The sequence below is a fragment of the Dipodomys merriami genome, unplaced genomic scaffold, assembly GCF_024711535.1.
Source record: "Dipodomys merriami isolate MVZ:Mamm:240054 unplaced genomic scaffold, mDipMer1.0.p SCAF_33, whole genome shotgun sequence".
In the NCBI taxonomy this organism is placed as follows: Eukaryota; Metazoa; Chordata; class Mammalia; order Rodentia; family Heteromyidae; genus Dipodomys; species Dipodomys merriami.
In genome coordinates this window covers 14,436,393-14,456,216 of record NW_027204826.1, presented here as the reverse complement: position 1 = coordinate 14,456,216, position 19,824 = coordinate 14,436,393, and the positions used below count along the sequence as shown (strand labels likewise).

At 51.5% G+C, this 19,824-nt stretch overlaps 1 protein-coding gene across 3 annotated transcripts in view; it reads left to right on the top strand.

Annotated features, from left to right (window-relative positions):
- Chd2 (chromodomain helicase DNA binding protein 2) overlaps nt 1-12,969 on the top strand; it is an 83,068-nt gene extending 70,099 nt beyond the window's left edge. For all 3 annotated transcript variants that reach the window (XM_070043182.1, XM_070043183.1, XM_070043180.1), the window contains 6 exons: nt 1,404-1,538; nt 4,261-4,439; nt 6,773-6,872; nt 8,838-9,051; nt 11,451-11,697; nt 12,368-12,969. In XM_070043182.1, the coding sequence (XP_069899283.1) occupies nt 1,404-1,538; nt 4,261-4,439; nt 6,773-6,872; nt 8,838-9,051; nt 11,451-11,697; nt 12,368-12,701 (1,209 nt within the window). In that variant the 3' untranslated portion in view covers nt 12,702-12,969. The remainder of the gene's footprint in view (nt 1-1,403; nt 1,539-4,260; nt 4,440-6,772; nt 6,873-8,837; nt 9,052-11,450; nt 11,698-12,367) is intronic.
- Nucleotides 12,970-19,824: the final 6,855 nt, after the last annotated feature.

Below are 19,824 nucleotides of genomic sequence, written 5' to 3'. Positions count from 1 at the left end.
TTGATTTTGCCCATCTGTGGCTTCTCATGTAGCTGGGATGAAAGATACGTGCCACTGTACTCAGCTTAAAGATTAAGATGGAGTCTCACTAACTTTTTGGGCAGGCTTGCCACGAACTGTAAGACACCAGGCCTGGCAATACTTGTCTTTTTCTTAGTGTATATAAGAAGGAGGGGTTTCAGAAGAATGCCTATGTAAGCACTGGCTTGTAGTGAGTGTGACTTGTGAACGTTTGGGAGTTTGTTTGCTTTGGAAGGTCTTTGCTTGATCTTTCATTACATAAATGGCCCAGATTTGGAGTGAGAGGTTGTGATTTACAGGGGATGCTTAGAATATCTTCTTAGATTCATGTTAGAACAGCACAGTGCACACATGGGATTTGGGTATGGGAGAGGTTCATATGGTCGAATAGTATAAGAGTTTATTGGAGAGGATATTGATAAAAAGTACTGTGTAATGTTCATGTAGGAATTTTATCAAGTTCTTTCCAGAATAGGTTCAGTATAGCATGTATTCTTGCCTACTTTTTGGGGAAAGAAATCTTGGTATTACTGCTACAACACACTGATAACTGCTGTAATTCTATGCAGTCATAACTTGCAATTTCCGTGTGTGTGTGTGTGTGTGTGTGTGTGTGTGTGTGTGTGTGTGTGTGTCTGTCTGTCTGTCTGTCTGTCTCCATGGGGCCTGAACTTGCACTGATAACTGCTGTAATTCTATGCAGTCATAACTTGCAATTTCCGTGTGTGTGTGTGTGTGTGTGTGTGTCTGTCTCCATGGGGCCTGAACTTGGTGTGTGTGTGTGTGTGTGTGTGTGTGTGTGTGTGTGTGTGTCTCCATGGGGCCTGAACTTGGCCTGAGCAATGTCCCTCAGCTTTTCAGCTCAAGGCTAGTGCTCTACCACTTTAGCCACAGTGCCACTTTCGGCCTTTTCTGCTTATGTGGTGCTGAGGAATTGAACCCAGGGCCTCATGCATGCAAGGCAAGCGCTCTATCACTGAGCCACCTTCCCAGCCCGTAGCTCTCCATTTCTTGATGAGTACCTTTGGAATTTTTCTCATGCATATAAGTACAAGTATAAAATAAAATCAGATGTTTTGATTAGCTTTTTTTCATCACTAAGCAGCAAGACACAAGTGACAAGTAACAACTGAATTAGCAAGTGTTAAAATCATGTTTTTCCTGAGGGGCACGTACATACACACAAATTGAGCTGATGAAATTGAAGCTATAATTATGTACCTTCCAAGGTAGAAATGGGAATGGTATGTGACTAAGCTGTTATTAATCTTGGAGTTCAGTGTAAACGAAGGCCTTCCTATGTACTCATGGTAGGAGTGTACTAGGTAAGAAATCAAGTTGCACAAATGACAGTGACCCTTTGGAACTTCCTTTCTTTAAAGCCTAAAGGTGGTGATGCCAAATCTTCAAATAAATCAAAGCGATCTCAGGGTCCTGTCCACATCACAGCAGGAAGTGAGCCTGTCCCTATTGGAGAGGATGAGGATGATGACCTGGACCAGGAGACGTTCAGCATCGTAAGTCCTGAAGCTGCGTCTGAGCCACTGTGCGTGTACATTGCTGTGGAGGTGCAGCCAGAGCGTCAGTGGACAAAATGGCTGCTTTATTAGTCTGCAGACACATTGCTTATAAGGAACATTTGGCAGTAAGACCTACCTGCTTACCTTCCTTTTCCCTCCTTCCCCCCTTCATTTCTCTCTTCCTCTTGTTTTTGGTGGTGCTATGGTTTGAATTCAGGCTCCCCCCCCCCCCCCCCCCCCCCGCCGTGCTTGCTAGGCAGGTGCTTTATGACTTGAGCCACACCCCCTAAGCCCTTTGTGCTTTTATTTTTCAGATAGGTCTGCTTTTTATTTTTGTTGGGGGCTAGCCTTGGACTAAGCTTCTTCTACCTGTGCCTCCTGTGTAACTAGGATTACAGGTGTGAGGAAGAAGTTTAGGGACTGGTTTTCATATCTGTATTCCCAGTCAGAAGGTCTGTATGGACCCTCGGGCGTTTGTGGAAAGAGCTAGCACTGATGGGATGTCTTCTGTGTGCTAACCTTTGGGGTTAGGAGGCTGAGTAGTGGAGGACTGTTACAGTCCTTGTAGAGCTTACATTTGAGTGGGGAGGTGGCTAACCACACAGGATGGGGGGGGTAGCGCTGCTGCATTTGGAGAGTAGGACTGTGTAGGTCTCATGAGAGATGGAAGGAAGGCTTAAGGAAGTGAGTGAGGTTTGAAGGAGGAATGAAAGACAACAGGAAGGGGTGGGAGGGCCAGAACCAGGCCAGGCAACAGCATGCGCATGTGACAGGCCGCCATGGCTGCAGTGAGGACCAGCTGGCAGGTGCACCTACCATTTTAGGTCCTGTTGACTCTTAAAAACTGCTGTAGAGATTTCTCTTTCTAGCAGTGATTTGGAGTGCATTGGCGTGCCCCACCTCCCCTACTCCCATTCTCAAAAGTGGGTAATAATTTCTGAGTCATACACCTTGCCATTTTAGGGATGTATGAAATACTTGTGGTGTGGTTGAACATTTATTTTCATATTTATCAGGCATTCACGTTTCCAGTGAATTGCCTATTTCTTATCTTTGCTTATTTGGGGGTAATTTATCATATCCACAGGAATCTTTTATATATTCTTCATTATTACATTCCACTGACAAGTATCTTCCAGTTAGTTGTCATGTTATTTTGATTTCTTTATTAAAATTGAAATTTAAGCTGGCTGCTGGTGGTCATGCCTCTTAACTATTCAGGATCCTGAGATCTGGAGGATTGTGGTTTTAGACCAGCCCAGGCAGAAAGGTCTAGGGGACCCCATCTCCAAAATAACAAGCACAAGAGCTGCACTAGAGACACAGTGGTAGAGTACCAGCTGAGTGAGCAAGCTGAGCATGTGCAAAGCCCTGAGTTAATAAGTACTGAAATTGCTTAGATTTTAAAGAACTGGACAGTTGTGAGAATTACCACAAAATGAAAGAAGTTTGTAGGGCTTTCATTATTGCAGAATTTCATGATCCCATTGAATGGCCTAGATATCCAGTGGGTCATAACTGTGTCCTAGTTTTATTGTCTGGGGAGATTATCTTCCCCGATTCCCTTTGAGTTGTGCGTTTCTTTTGTCCTATTTCATAGCAATGATCTTTTTTCTGTTACAGCATTCTAAATGTTTTCATACTTCTCTGTTTCCTGTCATGCATGTTGGAAACTTTCCTCAAATGGTGTCTGTTCATATTTAAGAGCAGGAGACTACACACCTGATGAGAAATCAGAGCACGTGGAGCTGGCTTTGCGGGCTTCTACTGTGGGGCTGGGCTCCAGGGAGTCCGAGTCTGCATCTTTTGGTGCTTCCCTAGGGTGGTTGGGTTTGGTGAAGAACTCCATGGAGTATGCTTGCATTGGGTTTATATAATCCTGTTTTTACTACGGCATACTTCCTCTCACCTCTGCCTGGGGAGCCATCCCGGAGGGCTTTCTTTTTCCTTGCCACAGAACAAGCTTTTATACCTGTTGCATGCAGAGTCAGAGGTTGAGTCACTGGTGAGCCTGGGTATCTGTTACTTCTCAAGCCATCTGTAAACCAATCCTCACCCAACTTCCAGGAATACTGGCCGTGGGGGACCTTGCAGTGTACACCATGGTGGGGGGGGGGGTGATTATCTGCTGACCGCATTGCCAGCTTAGCATCTCATTCTCTTAGTCCTGTTAAATTACTTCCCATGCTGCTGTGTTTGAGGCAGTGATTTTTCTCTCTTGTTTTCTCTTTCTTTATGGGCGTATGTATTTTAAAGACAGTCTTTTTACTCAGGTTGTTCTAGTGGCATTGAAAAGGGAGAGTAAAAGATTATTGGGTTCAATTTACCATCTTTGTATAGAAGTCCTTTTCTTACTGTAAATATTTTAATCTGTGTTTCTGGATAGTTGGTGAAGGTTTTCAGATGAGGACTGTGACATTGCTTCTTGTTGGATTTTCAGAATGGCCTCTGGAGGCCTCACCCAGAGAGGAGGTTTAGAGAGGTTAGGTAAAAGTCACCATGTAACGCTAGTAATGGTGTTGTGTTGGCCTTGCAGCCTAGGATTTTCTGATGAATGTGCTACTCGCTTCCTCTGCTGTCATCTGCTCATTCCGTAGCAATTATTGGCATGCAGGTGGCTGCCTTTTCTCAGATCGTGGGAGTTTGGGAGTAGTAGGTGGAAAAGAAGACTTCTTTCCTGCACGTGCTTTATGTCTCTACTCTGTTGGCCTTGTTGCAGTGTAAGGAGAGAATGAGGCCCGTGAAAAAGGCCCTGAAAGAGCTGGACAAACCGGACAAGGGGCTCAATGTGCAGGAGCAGCTGGAGCACACCCGGAGCTGCCTGCTCAAAATTGGAGATCGGATAGCCGAGTGCCTTAAAGCTTACTCAGACCAGGAGCACATCAAACTGTGGAGGAGGTAACCACCTGTGGCCTGGAGTTCGCCTAGTTTGACTCATCATGGTGAACGGGTAGCTTCTATTCTTGTGTGATAAGCGGTATGGCACGGCCCAGCACAATTCATCCATTGCCCACATACCTGTAGGCATTGCTTCCTCTGCACAGAATTGCCCGTCCCACCAAGACCAGCCTTTTGAAAGCAGAAGATGGTGTTCTCAGTGTAAGATACAAGAGAAAGCGATAGTGGATGGCCTCCCAGAATATTGACTTGTTGTTCATGGTAGAAATCATCTAGTGTGGACTGGATACACGGCTCAAGCAGTAGAGCGCCAGCCTGGCAAGAAGGAGGCTCTTGAGTTCAAACCCTAGTACTGTTCCCCTTCCTCTAAAAAACAAACTATCCAGTGTAACTACTGTTACATTCATTTCAGGTAGATACTCACATAAGATAGCTTCTACAAGTAATTGATTGGTTCTGTATTGAAACAGGCACTGGAGCAGAGGTTTTAAAACAACAACAACTATCTGTACTCTGTTTTGACCTTGCTTTAGTCATTAAAAAAGTTCACCAGTAATTTGGACTAATACACTTACTTTAGCTTATGAGGCATTATAGCTTATTAGTACTCATCTAAAAGTAGGTTGAATTTCTCTTGCCAGAAGTGTTTTGGATTTTGAAATATTTGTATACAAATACTACAGTATATAAGATCTTGACATCTTAGCACTTACGTTTAGTATACACCATCTACAGATAGCTGGAAGGTAATTTTACGGTACTTTGAGTGCATCAGAGGCTAGGTCTTGGTGCTCACCCCAGACTGTTGTGGGGTGGTGAGCCTCCTGTCCAGCCTCCCGAGTGCTGGGGTTGCAGGCCTCTACCACCACTCCTCGCTCTCACAGTTAATGCACGTACCTTTGTAGTCCAGTTTTGACGAGATTATTGCTGAGTGAAAAGCTGAGTTAGGATGCATTTTTAGTTAGTCATGATGCTGTCCACAGGCATTCACTAACCTTACAAATGTTGTATCTCTTCCCCTTAGCACCATTAGCAACTTCTTCTGTAGCCAGTGCATCTGACTTCCTTTTCACTAGGTCATCCTAGGATGTGAGCCTTTGGCTGAATACCCCAGGCCCTGTGGCCTTGGCCAGCAAGAGTTCATCATAGAGTCCTTGTTCATTACAAGTTTAGTGCATGTGTGGGTGAGAATGATGGAATTACAGGAAGGAGGCACAGAGTGTGTTAGGTCTGTGTGTCCTGTCTTCAGGATGATAACCGGGTTGTGGGGGGGTGGGGAGGGGAAGGGGTGGGAGGGAAGCAGGGCTACAAGAGAAGACCAGATGGATCCGGTCTGACCTGGGAGGTAGCAGTGCGGATGGATGTGTAGTGTGCAAGTGGGTGGGGCGTGGGGGCCAGACTGCAGCCAGACACCATCGATGCCACATAGGAGTTCTACTGCTGACAGTCCTACCTAAGAGCCTTCAGTCCTCCTCCTGATAGCAGATATCAGATGCTTTTCTGATGTGGAGACTTAGAGCAAGCCCGTCCCTTAAGTTTTCCGCACTCGAGATGGAGTAGACCATTGGTATTGGCAGGCACATGGTTCTAAGGAGACGTCATGGAGGAAAATCCACACATGCACAGGCTGCCTGGAGTTCTGTGTGATCCAGTTCCACTAACCGCACCCTGCCTTTCAGCAGATCTTTCAGCAGATCACTCACTGTATGGCCTCAGTCAAGCACATTCACTTCTATCTTGCTTTCTGGGTATCATTTGCTTTTTGGAGGCAGATTTTCACGAAATTAAGGACCATAAAAAACTCAGCAGGTCAACAGTGGTTTAAATACAACTAACAACATGGGACTGCCTGAGTTGGTCTGTATCCACTAACACTGTTTGTGTGAGAATTAGAAATCTTTGTTTATGAATGACTATTATTTACTGTGCTTGGTCAGGACCACATGTGGTCAGTCTAAGGTCATTGCATAATATTCCATGGCAAAATAAAATAGCTTTCTATCAATAAAAAGCATAAACAGGGCCAAGCACCAGTGGCTCACATTTGTAACCCTAGCTACTCACAAGGCTGAGATCTGAGGATTGCGGTTCAAAGACAGCCAGGGCAGGAAAGTCCATGAGACTCATCTCTGACTCCCAGAAAATGGAAGTGGAGTTGTGGCTTCAAATGTTAGAGTGCTATCCTTGAGCAAAAAAGCTCAGGGACAATGCCCAGGCCCTGAGTTCAGGCTCCATGACCAACACTCTCCTCCCCACGCCCCCAGAGAAAAAGAGCATAAAAAGGTTTTTAAAAGTTCTTTCATTTACTAGTAATATTAATTTTTGTTTTTTAGGAACCTATGGATTTTTGTTTCCAAGTTTACAGAATTTGATGCTCAAAAACTCCATAAGTTATATAAGATGGCTCATAAGAAAAGATCTCAAGAAGAGGAGGTAATACACATTTTACTAATTCATGTAAACAAAAAAGAATTCCACAGAAAATTCCTTTGTTTCCGGGGAGATGGGTCAGGTCTTACAGCGTTGGTGTGCTGGAAGGAGTCCTGGCATTTTGTTCTTGATTTGCACATGGGAGCAGCTGTCCAAGCGGGTGGCGAAGGCTCCCACGGGTCACGGGTCTGCGGCCTGCACACATTACAGTGTGGTCTTCCACTGCGTTAGCTGCAGTTTCTTAGCACCCTCCACCCACAGACAGGCAGTACAGTGCAGCCAGACAGTGCTGTGAGACCTGACAAGAAGCTGGTGTCCTCAAGCCACTAACTTACCACATGTGCAATGGTAGCTGGTAAGTAAATGTGGCTCCTCATAGGCAACAAGATCATGGACAGAAAATCCTTTTCCGGGCCATGCACTTGGTGTCCTGCTTTATTGGACTCTTAGAAGAAAGGTTTAACAGAAAGTTGACTATGAAAATGTACATGATCCAACTTTTTCTTCATAGTGAAGCGCAGGCCTTTTGGAGAGGCGACCTGGATTTCTCTGCCTCAGTGTAAACTTACCCATGTTTGGCTTCTCACATGATATCATCTTGTGTTACTGCTACCTTGTATTCCCGTTTGAGTCTATTGCCTGTTGTCATCTCTGCACATTTCACCTATCACGAGATGCATGAAGGGAGGAGACGGTCATCCTAGCTGCTCAGAAAGCTGACATGTGAGAAGAGTCGTGGTTCAATGCCAGCCCAGGCAGAAAAAGTCCTAAGATTCGTCTTCATTCCCCCCTACCCGGGCTAGAGGTGTGGCTCAAGTGGTAGGCCTCTGAGCAGGCAGCTCGAGGGTGAGGCCCCTGAGGCGAAAACCGAAAGATAAAGTCTAGTTTCTCTAATAGTCCTGTAGCCCTTGGGTGTGTCTACACCATCTACTGTCGGTGTTAGCTTTTGTCCACCTGTAGCTCAAGAAGGTGAGCTTTGCTTGTTGTCTCTACTTGAATGACTCAGCTGCTTCCCCTCCAAAGAGGGGTCCCAGTTGCTCACTTAAAAAAGATGCGTCAGGGCCCCGAGTTGCCGACCCTCTATGGAGCAGAGTGGGCAGTGCTGAGGTGACCTGGCTTCTGCTGTGGAGTCAGTGTTGTGGTGCTGCAAGCCTGCATGTGACTCTTACCCAAATCAGCAGTGGGGGAAGTCGGAACGGTTTGGCCACTTTGACCTGTGTGTGCGCTCCCTGCTGACAGGGAGGGCCCTCAGGAGGGCTTGTGGTAGGAAGCTGACGCATGTCTAGCGCTCTGCTGGCCTGGGAAATGATGCTTGCAAGTTGTTGATGACTGAATTCACACTGAAAGATTCTGTCTCTTGAACACAGGAATAATCTGATATTGCTGAGTCTCAGTACAGTCAGGGTAAGGGTCACCTGATTATTAGAAGCTAGTGTGATCTGATAACGGGACCAGTGATGACCTCTTGGTGGGAGTGTACCTCGTCACCACCATCTGGGCTCTTAGTGGAGGTGTACTTTGTCACAACCAAAATTGGAGCAAACATTTGACAAAGACTAGAATGCACAATTTTGCTCTTAAGAATTCCATTTCAGGGGAAAATTAAGGTTTTAAACATGTCTATCTTGGCAGTGATCTGGAAGCCCAACGTGAGATAGGTTAGCTAGATTGTGACATTTATATTGGAGAGTACTACTCAGCCATTAAATATGATACTGTACAAATAAATATTTCACATGGGAAGATGTTCAGAACCTTAAGTGTAAATATTATGAAATACCAAGACAATACAGAGTACCAAATGATTACTTGTTTAGGTCTCTATATTAAAAAAGACATGGCATTTTTTTGGAAAGAAGTTTTTAATTGAAAAGTTGAAGACGGGGGAAATACTTAGAAGTGACAAACTTTATTCCACTCCTGGGAATTAAGCCTGGAAGCTTGAGCTGTTTTGGCTTCTCTTTACAGGAGCAAAAGAAGAAAGATGACATGATTGGTGGGAAGAAACCATTTCGCCCAGAGGCTTCAGGCTCAAGCCGGGATTCTCTGCTGTCTCAGTCCCACACCTCGCATGGCCTTCACCCCCAGAAGCCTCATATACCCGGCTCTCATGGCCCACAGATGCATGGACACCCAAGAGATAACTACAGTCACCCCAACAAGAGGCACTTCAGTAACGCAGGTAGGCTGCTGGGTGAGTTCTTAAAGAGGCGCCACCACAACAGTTGCTCACTGTCCAAAGACTGCAGCAGGACCTTCGTATGTGTTCTCCTCTAAGACTGCTGTTCTCTTATAGGCTTGGTGAGACAAAGCATAAAATACATTATTGGTAGAAAAATGTAAGTTTGTCCTGCCATTATAGAGAGGAGTGTTTATAAATTTCATTTCATTTCATTATGACAAAATTAAAAATAGGATGGTCACATGACCCAACAATCCCAAACTGAGTGCATGTGTATGTATATACAGATATACACACATCCATAGGAACTAAAATTTATTTGTGCAAGAGATTCTTGTATTCATATTTATTCATCAACCTTAGTGTTCATTAGCAAATGAATGGAATTAGCAAGTATGGCACATGGCCATGAAGAAATCTGTTCAGAAAGAAATCCTGCCATTTGGAGCAACACAGATGAGCCCAGGGTTATGCTAAGAAGCCAGAAGGCAAGTTCTGTGTGGTCTAGTTGACATCGACTCTTAGAGTTGAACTCACAGAGCTAGAGTTGGACGTGGTCAGCAGGGACTGCAAGCCCGGAGTGGAGTTGGAAGAAATGTTGCTCAAATGTACCAACTTCTAGTTAGAGTCGGAGGAGAGGCAGGCTCAACAGATTGGTGGCAGGTTGTGACTATAGTCACTCACATATGACATCCTTGAAGAACCACCGACTTTGAATGTTATTACTACAAAAATAGGCTTATGAGGCATTGTACTTGTTACCAGCTCAGTTTAGCTCTTCTGTAGTTTAAAACACACATCATATATATGTGTGTGTGTATATATAATACATATATATATGTTTGTAAATATATACATATAAAACTTTTAATTAAAACTTTTAACTGCACTCTTGAAACAGCTGAAAAAATGAGTATTAATTAGAAGAAAAAAGTAAAAATTAAAACTCAATGAGTCTAGGTACTGTATATTTATATTTGTATGTATATATGGGTTCTGGGGCTTGAAATCAGGGCCTGGACGCTGTCCCTGAGCTTTTAGGCTAAAGGCTCATGCTCTGCCACCTAAGCCATAGCTCTGCTTAAGGGGTGTGTGTGTGTGTGTGTGTGTGTGTGTAAGTATGATGTACTGGAGCTTGAACTCAGGGTCTGGGTGCAATTGTTTAGCTTTTCTATTTCCTCCCCCAGTCCTGAAGCTTGAACTTGGGGCCTGGGCACTGTCCCTGAGCTCCTTTTGCTCAAGGCTAGCACTCTACTCCTTGAGCCAGAGTGCCACTTGTGGCTTATTCTGTTTCTCTGGGCTTCATGCATGCTAATCAAGCACTCTACCACTTGGGCCCCATTCCCAGTCCCTCTTTTAGCTAAGGTTGGTGCTCTCTCACTTGAGCTACAGTTGTACTTCCAGCTTTTTGGTGGTTAATTGGAGATGAAGAGTCTTATGGATTTGTCTGCCCAGGCTGGCTTTGAACCTTGATCCTCAGATCTCAGTCTCCTAAGTAGCTGAGATTACAGGCAGGCACCATTGGTCCCAGGTTTCTGCTAGGTTTCTGATGGAGATTCTGTCCCAGGTCTCCTTTACCTGCTGATGGCTCACAGCAGTCTTTGATAGTGCTGATCTGTCACTGCACCCTACCAATACCAGCTCTCTGCCTGCAGCTGTCCCACGCCCACATAGCTCCTCCTGCCTTTCTTTGAAGAGGACATGTGACTAGGTAGAGGACCTACCTTAAATCCAAGGTGCTTTCACCTCCAGCTCCTTCACTCCCTCAACAAGGCCCTATTTCCAACGCCATACCCACGGCTCCCTGGTGGCCATGTGTTCAGCTCATGGCAGCCTCCTTCCTGGACTTGCAGCGTCCCCATCCTTTCTGAGTCAAGTGTGAGCCTTTCCTTGGAGAACAGGGAGGCCACAGGACTTATGCAGCTTCTAAGTCCACAGTCAGAGGAAGCACAGAAGGCGGATGGCAGACCCGGTCCCTTTCTAAGCTTCTGAAATGAGTGCTGTGGCCTGAGGAAGAGCAGTTGCTTATGGTCTGGAGAGCTTCGGGAACCAGGCCCACATATGGCTCAGCAGGTGCAGTCAGCGCCCGGCGTGTGCACCTTGCAGGGCTGAATCTCAGCAGTCGTGTTTTCCAGCTTGCTGGTTGGTTTTGGTATTTGAGTGAAACCTCGTGTCACGGGCCTGCGCAGATAAGAGCAGAGAAGCGGGTGTGGAAGATGAAGAGCAGTTGGTTTCAGGAGGGAGGCACAGTAGATTTTCTTTTTGTCTGAGGAATTGGTGGAGGGGTTCACATATTAGTGGTGTGTTAGCCAGAGTAAGAGTATCAGGAGGAGGCCTGTTGAGACCACCAGTGGGATTCAGCTGTTGCTCGTCCTGAGGTCATTCCTGCCTCTCTGCAGACCGAGGAGACTGGCAGAGGGAAAGGAAGTTTAGTTACGGTGGTGGCAGCAGCAACCCTCCGTGGGGCGGCGACCGGCACCATCCGTACGAGCAGCACTGGCACAAAGACCACCATTACGGGGACCGGCGGCACGTGGACGCCCACCGTTCCGGAAGCTACCGCCCCAACAGCCTGTCCAGAAAGAGACCGTATGACCAGTACAGCAGCGACCGAGAACACCGGGGCCACAGAGATTACTACGACAGGTGTGTGCCCGGGGCAGTGGCCTGGCGCCATTTAACAAGTGAATTTGCCCACCAGATGCTTCCTGAAGAGCGTCATGTGCCATTCGCGCTCCTGATGCTTAGCAGACATGTCTGCCATCAAGGAAGTCCGTGTGTGTGTTCGCGCGTGTGTGTGTGTGCGTGTGCGTGTGTGCATGTGTGTGCGCGTGTGCGTGTGCATGCGTGTGTGTGCGTGTGTGCGTGTGTGTGCGTGTGTGTGCATGTGTGTGTGTGTGTGTGTGTGTTGGTATCAAGGCTTGAACTCAGGACGTCAGGCTCTCAGTACTCCTCACATTGAGTCAGTTTTAAAAAGATGATTTTGTGAGCCTTTTGTTTGCTGTTGAATATCTAGTTTGCAAATAGTTGATTGGGTGTGGAAGCGTTTGGAGGTGCTGTGCTTCCTGCAGGGAGAAGGCGACTAATGATGTTTCAGCTCAGGCCGTGACGCTGCAGTGTGACGTGTCCTCCGTCATTCCTAGCGTGTGTGTCCCGACAAGCGCAGGGAGCGGCTGTTCGGAGTTGCGTGTTGTTTGGCTTCGTGGGCTGTGAGCGTGTGTGCCCGAGCAATGAATGAGTGCAGGAGCAAAGGCAGGCGGCCGTGGGGAGTGGCACCTCTGGTTCTTGGTCAGCTGACGCCGCGTCTCTGTTCCAGGCACCATCATGACTCTAAGCGGAGGAGATCCGACGACTTTAGGCCTCAGAACTACCACCAGCAGGATTTCCGGCGCATGTCTGACCATCGACCCCCCATGGGTTACCACGGCCAGGGACCCTCAGACCACTACCGCTCCTTCCACACAGACAAGCAGGGAGATTATAAACAGCCGCTGCCCCCGCTGTCCCTGGCCGCCTCGGATCCCCGCTCACCCCCTTCTCAGAAATCCCCTCATGACTCCAAGTCACCCCTGGATCACAGGTCTCCTCTGGAGCGGTCCCTAGAACAGAAGAACAACCCGGATTACAACTGGAACGCTCGGAAAACATAAAGGACGCTCAGGACGGGGAGAGCAGGAGGCGTCAGCACGAGGACATTTTTGGTGTGGTCCTGCCGTGAGGCTGCTGAGCCTGAGGGCGCTCTGACCCGCCCCTCCATCTGCTCCCGGCCCAGGGGCCTGCACTTTGCCCCGCCCCACTCCAGCCCTGGATGGGAGGGAGGAGGGCGGAGGGCGACTGAGAGTGGCCCGGCTTCTTTGTGCCCTGGCTCTGGGCAGTGGCGGGAAGGATGCGCTGACAGGACCATGCTGCTGACTGGGAGCGGGGGAGGGGATGGGCACGTCGGGGTGGGGGGGCAAGGGGGAGCAGGTACACCCCTCAAACGTGTTCTTGGGAGAAATGACACCCCTGGTCTCCTGTGAGACCGCCCCATGGGCCGGGGCGGGTGGGGCGGGGAGAACAGCTTTTGCTCTCTCCCCACCATGGTGACACTAATTTTCCCGCGTTGTCGGTACATTTCAGAGGTTTGGTCTGGTTGGCCGGGTCCCATTCCCGTGCCGGGAAAGGCAGGGCCCCCGGCGGACGTGACCCTTGGGACTGTGGCCCTGTGCTGCTGGACTGGGGCGGGGCTGGGTAGGTCAGTGGGGGGGGGGGCGGGAGTCCCTGGTGGATTTCTGGTTCCTGGGGTGGGAAGGAAAGCCACTGGCCTGGGGAAGGGGGTGTGGGCGGCGGGCGGCAGGCTCCGAGGCCGGGGCGCTCGGGCCGCCGGGGAGCGGGCCTTCGGACGGGAAGCATTGGAGGAGGTGACATTTCAGCTGCATCTCCTTCACTTTGCACAACTTGGAGAGGCGGACTGTCCAGAGGCCCGTGTCCCCAGCACCGTGGGGACACCTCGCTGCCCGAGAGTGTCAGGATTGAACTCAGTCTCTTTTAGAATAAGGTCAGTAAAGTGTGTAAACCTAATGCCCCTTTCTCTAGTCCAAGAAGCACGCAGGGCCGGGCGGCTGGGCCTGGGCGTGGGAGTCGGGTGGGACGCCAGCGGGGGGCCCCCCCGCGCCCGTCCTCTGGCCTCTGGTGGTATTCGTGTTTCATAGAGCGTGTCAGTATTGTGAAGGGATCCAAAGCTTTTCTAGATGGAGACAGGAGAACGGACGGGAACAGACGGCATGGTGTGAGGTGCTTCTTGGTGCCCAGGCTCAGTGCAGATGGACCCCCCGGGCACGTGCGGGGTCCAGCCTCATCCTTGGGCCACATACGCGTGAAGTGTGGCTGGGCTGGGCCCCGGCGTCTCCAGCGAGCGGCGGGCCGGCGCGCGCGCTCCTGGCCGGGTCTACCGCAGGGCCTTGGCTGGGGAGGTCCGTGGTGGCCCCATTGCTGCCTCTGCACTGCACTTGGAGTGTCCCCCCGCCCTGCGCCCCGCGCCCTGCCCCGCAGGAGTGTGCTGCCCACCCCCGGCCAGGGAGGGCGGGGCGCCGTGCCAAGGAGCCAGGCCTGTGGCCCCTTGCTGGTCACCACCGCCGGTCCCACGCCAAAGAGGAAGGGGGGCTTGGCTTGTGGGGCCTGCGTGGAGAAGGCAGGCGTCGCCCATCAGTGTTGTAGGTTCTGGTTGTGAGCGGGTGGGTGTGTGCGGAGCCGGGGCTCTGGCCGAAGTCGGTGCCCGTGTCACTTGCTCATGTCCAAACAAGATTTGCACAGGTGGCCTTCTCTCGCCTGTGGGGGGAGAAGCTGCCCAGGGCCCTGCGGCCAGGGCTCCCCACGCTGCTTTCACTGTGGACGCACCCCCACACTGAGGTAGACCAGGGTCGGCCCGAGCCCTTGGCTAGGCACGGGTGGTGGCCGCCCGCCCGGGGTGGGCGGGGAGCCGCGCAGGACGGGCTTTCTCTTCTCCGTAGCATTCCACCGGAGAGCACTTCTCAGCCACGCCCGGCCGCGGCCCCCGGGCGCTCGCTTAGTTCCCACCACAGACCAAATGCACCCACCCGGCAGCAGGCGCCGTGGGCTGGGCCGGGGCCCTGGCTGCGCCCACACGCCGGGGACAGGCACAGGGACAGGTGGCTCACCTTCAGTGTAAAATTGTGGACTTTTAAAACCTGTTGACGGAACAGTAATTATTTATATTTGTGAAAAAAATGCCACTGTCCTAGTGATTTCTGATGTAAATAATGTTGTTTATATAGTATGTATTAAATTTTCCTACATTGTAAAGCTGCTGTACTTTGGATTCTTGTACATTAAAACGTGTTACTGAGGATTTGCAGAAGCAGGCTAATGTGGCGTTGCATCTTGAGCGCGCCGCTGTGCGCGGGGAGGGGGGTGGGGGTGGAGGCGGCGGCCCCTGGCTGGGTGCTGTCCAGGGGTCTTCAAGTTGTGTGTTTGCCATGCAGTCCCCGGCCCTCACGCCCCACGTCAGGGTTTCTCTGGCTCTGAGCAGCCGTGACCCAGGTTCTGCCAAGCCTGAGGCTGGTGCTTCCTGGGGCTGGTCGTTGGGCTGGACTCACCTGCATCAGTGCGGGCCAGCCAGCCCGGGTGCCTTGGATGGCCCCGGAGATTTCCCCCGGGAGGGCTGAGGAGGAGGCCGTCCAGACCCAAGGGTTTTCCTAACTTCGAAACCAAATTCCAGTCTCGGATGCTCTTGATTCTTGGTTGCACATCATCCCGCATGTCCCCTGAGCTGAGCTGCAGCAGCCCCAGGGCCTTTGCTCAGCCTGGTGGGGCGGGAGGCCAGGCTTGAGTGGAGGAAGAGCCAGGGCTCTTCCGGGAAAACCACTCCCACTGCAGGTCCCTGCTGGCTGCACCAGCTCGGGAAACTAAGAACAAGTGCTGTAACAATCTGTGGGTTGTGATTTACAACGGCTACAAGGCTTCTCAACCAGCAGCTGCCAAAACCCCTGCCTGTTACTGGAAGCAGCAGGCCCAAGCCCTGGCCTCCTTCCCTCCCTCCCTCCCTGGTGGGGCCCCGCGTGGGCCTGGCATGGCTGCAAGGCCGCCTCAATTAACACCAGCAGAAAGGTCACTTGCTGAGATCTGAATCTCCACTCCAGACCCCAAGCTGCGGCTCTTAAAGGACCAGGACCAGCTTTGTGGTGGGGGCCAGGCTTTACCCCCCCCATCCTGTCTCAGGCCTGGACCTCCTAGGGGGTCAGTCTCCATGGCCAGTTCTGCGCCATGCAGCTGGGCAGGAATGCAGCTGGACAGGAAAAAAGAAAATAGCACCGAGCAGCCTGCCCACCCCAGCTGGCCAGCCTCGCGGCCTGGGGATCCCGGGCTTGGGGGTTTCCTGGTCAGCTCTACAGCCATGAGAGGTGGGGGGAGGGGCCCGCTGCTCTGGCATCCTGTAGGAGTGTGTAGGGCCATCTGCGGCTGACAAGCGTCACCCGGGTCAGCGGATCCTTACCCTTTCTTCTTTCCTGCAGGCCTCGCTAATGCCGCTGGACCTGCACATGCCTTCAGGATTCTTATGAGGCCTAGAAGAGGCTGAGGGAGTCAGGGACTTGCCCCCACCTGCTCCCTCCCAGGGTGCAACGGGGCTGACCTTTGCCTCTTCATTTGCACAGGAAGGACATGGTGGTGGGGTTAATGTGGATTTGGTGGAAGAGTGCAGTGGAAAAGGGCACGGGGAAGGGGGGCAATTTCAGCCCTTGGCTGGTGGGGAGCTGGGACATTGTGTCTGAGCGAGGACAGAGCCTGTGCAGCCTGAGAAGGCGGCTGTGTGAAGCAGTGGTATGCTGGGGGGGGCCTGAACCCCAGCTGGGACTGGAGGAGCCCCCCATCTGATGGAGGAATCACCACTGGACCACACAGTTAATGGCAGACAGTTTTCCTTCATCAAGATCCCCTTGAAGGATGGGCCTTGTGCCCTCTCGGAGCTGATAGTCTAGCCTGGATTGGGGCTGGCCAGACAGACAGACACCAGACAAGCAAACAGCAAGAGGGCTGCCTGTCACACTTGAGCACCAGAGAGGAAACCACCCAGCTGCTGTAGCCAGGCCTGGCAGAGGACCCAAAGCCAGAGGGTGTGAGTGGTGACCCGGGCTTGAACCTTGGTTGTGTCTTAACGTGGGGCACTAGTGGGCCCGCTGTGCCGTCTCTCCAAATGTCAACTACAACATGGGGATACTGTGAGGGTTGTAGCAGGCTGAGGCCAGCCCCCTCCCCCTGCCTGGGGGGTGGGGAGACGCATGGATAGGTGCAGCTCCCTGTTGGTGCTGAAGGTGGATGTAGGAACGTTCCAAGGCACTCACCAATCTGGAGTGGAGATGGAGCCCTGAGTGCATGTGGTTCTAGAACTGACCTGCAGAGGGCAGCAGCGCTCCACAAGCCGCGGCCTGGGGGCTGACAGCTAAACCCAGCCAGGCGAGGCTGTGGGCTCTTCCTCCTGCCCATACGCACCGCAGGGCCCAGTAGACTGGAGCCCCCCTCACCCCGAAGGAGGTGAGATGGGAGAAGATGACCGGCTGAGGCCTCAGCCTCTAGGCATGCAGGAGGCCAAGGGGATGTGGCGCTGCTAGCATTGGGAACCCCTCATTCCCAGCTCCTGTCCTGGATGCACAAGACCACGCCCCCCTGCACCCCAGTCGGGCCTGCCCTGCCCCACCTCCATGTGGTGGCTGAGGGAGCCCTGAGCCGGTCAGGACCTAGACTCGTGGGTAAATCAAATGGCAGAAGACACCATCTGTGGCCAGCGACGAGGTGCCAGGTCCCAGGACCCATTGCTCTATTGCAATGTTTAAATTTGGTCCTATAAGGTAGATTACTTATTTAGTTAGTTCATCATGGGCTTGAACTCAGGGTCTGGGTGTTGTCTGTCTCTGAGCTCTTTCGCTCAAGGCTAGCGCTCCACCACTTTTGGGCTGCAGTACCACTTCTGCCTCTGTGTGTGTGTGTGTGTGTGTGTGTGTGTGTGTGTGTGTGTGTGTGTGTGTGTGTGTGTGTGTGTGTGTGTGTGTGTGTTTAATTGGAGAGAAGAGTCTCACAGACTTTCCTGCCCGGGCTGGCTTTGAACCACAATTCTCAGATCTCGGCTTCCTGACAGGTGTGAGCCAACAGAGCCTGGCGTATAAGGCAGAATTGATTCCCGGTTTTCAGTTGAAGCTCGTGAGACTCAGAGATGTTAGGTAACCTATCTGAGATCCCACAGCAAGGAAGTGGCTGGAAGAATTAAAAAGAAAAATAAAGGAGGAGGGGAAGCACAAAATTCAGGGCATACCTTAAGGATGGTCAGGGGCCTCGCTGAAGGGATGGGTGGGTGGACGGTTGGGACTGCTGTTATGGGAGTCTTCAAGTCCAGAAACATCACAGGTGAGAGGTACTGTATGGCCAAGGAGCAGGTGAGGCTTATGGGTGGAAAATGGCCAAAAGGAAACACCTAGGGCTGCAAGTCCCCACTAAACTGACCAAACAGGATTCTTGCTGAAGGCAGGCCTGGGATCAGAACTCACTTGATCAAAGCCAGCTGGCTGGAGCTGGATGGCAGGATCTACGTCAGGTGTGGAGCAGGAGCAGTTTAGCAGGATTCTGGTTAATGACAGCATCCACCAATGATACAGACACGCAAGTCCCCATGTCAGGGCCTGGTTGGAAATGTCAGGATTTGGCTCCCGTTACCGAGAGAACCTATGTCAAAACCAACACGCCAGGCCTGGTGCGGTGACTCATGCCAGTAATCCTAGCTACTTACAGTGGGGAGGATCTGACGCTAGCCCTGGCATAGCTAACTTAAATTCCTATCGGACAAGACGGACTAAAACAAAGGGGCTGGGACAGCCAGGCCCCAACTTCCACCACTGCGTGACCGTGACTTGTCATGCCGGCCGCCTACCAGGAGAGGTCACCCGTGAGGACAGACACCTCCCCTCCGCACCCTAGGGCCTCTTAAATACTTGCTGAAGAACTCGTGACTGCTCTCCTCCAAATCTAGCTTGCAACCAGTCACACACAGGGACGGCCCCCGGATACTTGTGCAGGGGAGGAAAGGAGAAAAAGGACTCTTGATTTTTTTGTTTTTGCGTTAGACAAAATCATCCCCCAGACCCCCCTTCTCTGGGGTCAGCTTCTCGTCGCTGGCAGGGCAAAGCATGTTTCCCCCAGGAACTGTAGCTGTTTCTGCTGGGAAGGGACGGGAGATGTGCTCTACAGATCTGGTTTCTAGTGGTCCGAGCTCTGGTTTGGAGCTGAAAGCCACCCAAGGGCTCTGCCCACCAAACCTCCTTCTGATGGAGCCTGTCTGGGCTTCCAGCCACCTGGATTCCAGGAATGGGGGGTGCTGGGAGGGGTTCGGCCATGATAAATTAGCACCTACATCTAGAAGTTGGCCCGGTAACCAGAGCATGGCAAGTGTCCCAGAAATGTGTCATGACACTGGATGGGCTGCGTACCGCCTTCATGGGTCGGATCCCGGGGACTCCACCCCCAGCCCTTAACCTTGACCCAGAAAGCCACCCTGAACCATGGTGACCCAGACGACGGGCCACTCTGGACCCCTTCTCCCTCACACCTGAGCCTCTCACACCTGGAGACAGGGGTCCGGCCTCCTCCTCCATCCTCCCCCCCCCCCCACCTCTCGGTTTGAAGTCCCCCTTTCTAGCTGTCCTCCAGGTGGAGCTCTGAGCGGGTTCCTTTGTGGTTAGGAGCAGGTGGCTGGGTGATGGCTGGGTGAACCTGGTTTTCTTCTAGGCCTTTGGTGACTTTTCCCAACTGGCTCTGCTCACCCTATGGCAGTGCCGGCCTGCTAGGACCGTTGGTTGACTTCATCAAAGCGACGGCAGGACTCAGCCATGGAGTTTATCCCACAGCCAGGGTCAGCTGGGCTGGGCGTGATGGGCAGAAAACAGCTGTCCTGGGGGGCCCAGCCCTCAAGATGGCCTGCCCTCCCTCCTCAGCGTGGCCATGCAGGTGGGGCGGCGAGCCGAGAGGGATTAGAACACCGCTGGGCCCGCAGCTGGGGGAGCCAGCACTGGGCTCTCCTTTGTGTCTGCTCGTGTCCCTGCTCCGGCCACCGGCCACGCTTGGCCATCAAGCACAAGGCCTCTTCCCCACGGCCAACTGCGTGCAGAGACTGGGGGTGGGGGTGGGGGCGTTCAGTGTTTCTTCCAGGGTGTATTTTGGGGACTGCCACGGCCCTCATTTCCAACCCTCTTTGCTTCAGACCTGGGCTTGGACTCAGGGCGCTGTCCCTGA